Source organism: Malania oleifera, chromosome 8 (genome assembly GCF_029873635.1).
Source record: "Malania oleifera isolate guangnan ecotype guangnan chromosome 8, ASM2987363v1, whole genome shotgun sequence".
Taxonomy (NCBI): domain Eukaryota; kingdom Viridiplantae; phylum Streptophyta; class Magnoliopsida; order Santalales; family Ximeniaceae; genus Malania; species Malania oleifera.
In genome coordinates this window covers 101,927,476-101,929,540 of record NC_080424.1, presented here as the reverse complement: position 1 = coordinate 101,929,540, position 2,065 = coordinate 101,927,476, and the positions used below count along the sequence as shown (strand labels likewise).

General features: G+C 42.7%; 1 protein-coding gene across 1 annotated transcript; it reads right to left on the bottom strand.

Annotated features, from left to right (window-relative positions):
* Positions 1-710: 710 nt before the first annotated feature.
* Positions 711-1,834, bottom strand: LOC131162403 (protein SMALL AUXIN UP-REGULATED RNA 12-like). The gene has a single exon (XM_058118848.1). The coding sequence runs from the start codon at positions 1,737-1,739 to the stop codon at positions 1,278-1,280; it is 462 nt and encodes a 153-aa protein (XP_057974831.1). The 5' UTR covers positions 1,740-1,834; the 3' UTR covers positions 711-1,277.
* Positions 1,835-2,065: the final 231 nt, after the last annotated feature.

The following is a 2,065-nucleotide window of genomic DNA, read 5'->3' as shown; positions in this document are numbered from 1 at the left end:
AGAATAATATTTTCTTACCTATTTATTTTTTATAATAAAATAAATATTTTAGTATAAAAAATGATTAAAATATTTTATTGTAGGTGTACTTTTAAGAAAGAATATTTTGCAAACAAAACATAACCTAATTATTTTTACCGATAATATTATATTTTTCCACTTTATTAGAAGGGAAAAATTTATCATGTGAGGTGAAAGAATATTAAAGTGCCAACTCACCGATAGCATTCTTTAAAGCGTCGATTAAAAAAAAAAACTCATTATAATTTTTCTGACTTGAAACAAATATTGAGGATCGTCAGTAAATTAATTAGCTATTTCCAAAACTCCTAATAATTAATATTGCTAATTAAATTGATTTAAATGCAAATTTTATTTGAGATTATAAGTCTCGAATTTGATTTCGCACAAGTTTAAAAGAAAGTAGAAAAATTTCACCCTACGTCAAAATCAAATATACGGTCTTCTCTCTTGGCCGCGATGGATCACTCCCTGATGTCTGTTCTGTGGAATGGGAAAAGTGCCAAAGCACAGATTAAGAAAAGATTGAATCAGGTGAAACACAACAAATATGGCACTTGCTTTCACATGGGGCGATGCTGCCATTATCATTTCCCCACAACCCATCAATTTTAATTCTAATTTAAATAATAATAATAATAATAACAGCAATAATAATTAGAAAAAGCAAGTGGGGAGACAGTGGCGAATCATGCTGAAATCTCTCTACAATTTCCATTAATCAATCAAATAAATCACATGATTTACAAAACTGGCCCTCTTCATTTCCATTGCCGCGCTGCGTTGATGCTTCTTCAATTTTATTTATTTATTTATAATTACTTTTGAAATCTTCACTCCGATTCGACCCGGGACGACTCGGTGGAAGCTGCCCCCACCCCCCTGCCATCACCATGCATCCTCCGGAGCTTATCGCCGAATCAACTCACTCGCTCACCTCGCCGCTCGCCATTGCCCGTGATTATTGATTAATTTCGAATTTTACAATATGAAACAATTTTAATTAGCCAGAACCCTCAAGACCCCACCACGCAGCTTCATCATTGGCCAGTAAAAAAGGGCAACAAAAAAAAAAAAAAACAAATTAATAAATTAGTAATACCCAACTCGGGTAACTCAGCCGAGTCTTAAATTCTAACTCGGCTTCTTTCTCTCCTTCTTACTCGAGCTCCGTAGTCCGAACTCAACCCAACCCAGCCCCGTCGAACCATCTAGGACGAGTCGTCCCCGGGTCAGCACCAACGCGTGTTTATTTCTTACCAGACCGTTTTGTCAGCGAACCCTTGAAGCAGCGGCCGAGATTCGTGCCAGTTGCTCCGGATGCCCACGTGGCAGTATCTCTGGAAGTCCTCGAGATTGACAAACCGCGCCGAGTTGCCCGACTCGGAGGAGCGAGCCAAGAACCGGAGGATCTCCTCGAACACGGACTCGTCGCAGGGGATGGCCAGCGGGCCCTGGTTGTTGAACCCGTACTCCTCCTCCGCCTGGACCAGAAGTTTCTTGAAGACCGGGTGGTTCAGGTACGACGCGCGCACCACGAATCTCCTGCAACTGGTGCCCACGCAGACCGCCACGTGGCCTGCAGGCACGTCGGAGGGGATGCGGGGGCCGGCCGACGACATGCGCGAGGACGCCGCTTTGTTGCGCCACCGCCGGAGCATCTGCCGGAGCCTCACAATGTGGCGGATTTTGCTGCACTTCCCGAAGCCGGCAGTCATTTTCCGAGAAAGGAAAGGAAAAGAAAATGACTTGTGTTTGGTTTAATTGGTTTCGTTTTTGAGTGACGCTAGAAGAAGGAAGGGGAGTTGAAGGCTCCTCGAAGCTACGTCTTTATAAGAACGAGCGTCACCAAATGCCCTCCGCTTTGGAGATAATTACGAAATTGGGACTGACTTTATGCGGCATGTTGAAGGGTGGTGATTGGTGGGCTGGAAAATTGCGTTGGGCGGCGTAGCAGTGTAGTACTGGAGTTTTCTTTTCTTTTTCTTTTTTTAGCGACAAAATTTGGGCTAATTATTGTGAAGGGAGGGAAAATTTTTGTTGG

Bases quoted from the DNA above. Each gene is read 5' to 3' on its own strand.
- LOC131162403 (XM_058118848.1), bottom strand. From the start codon at position 1,739: ATGACTGCCGGCTTCGGGAAGTGCAGCAAAATCCGCCACATTGTGAGG.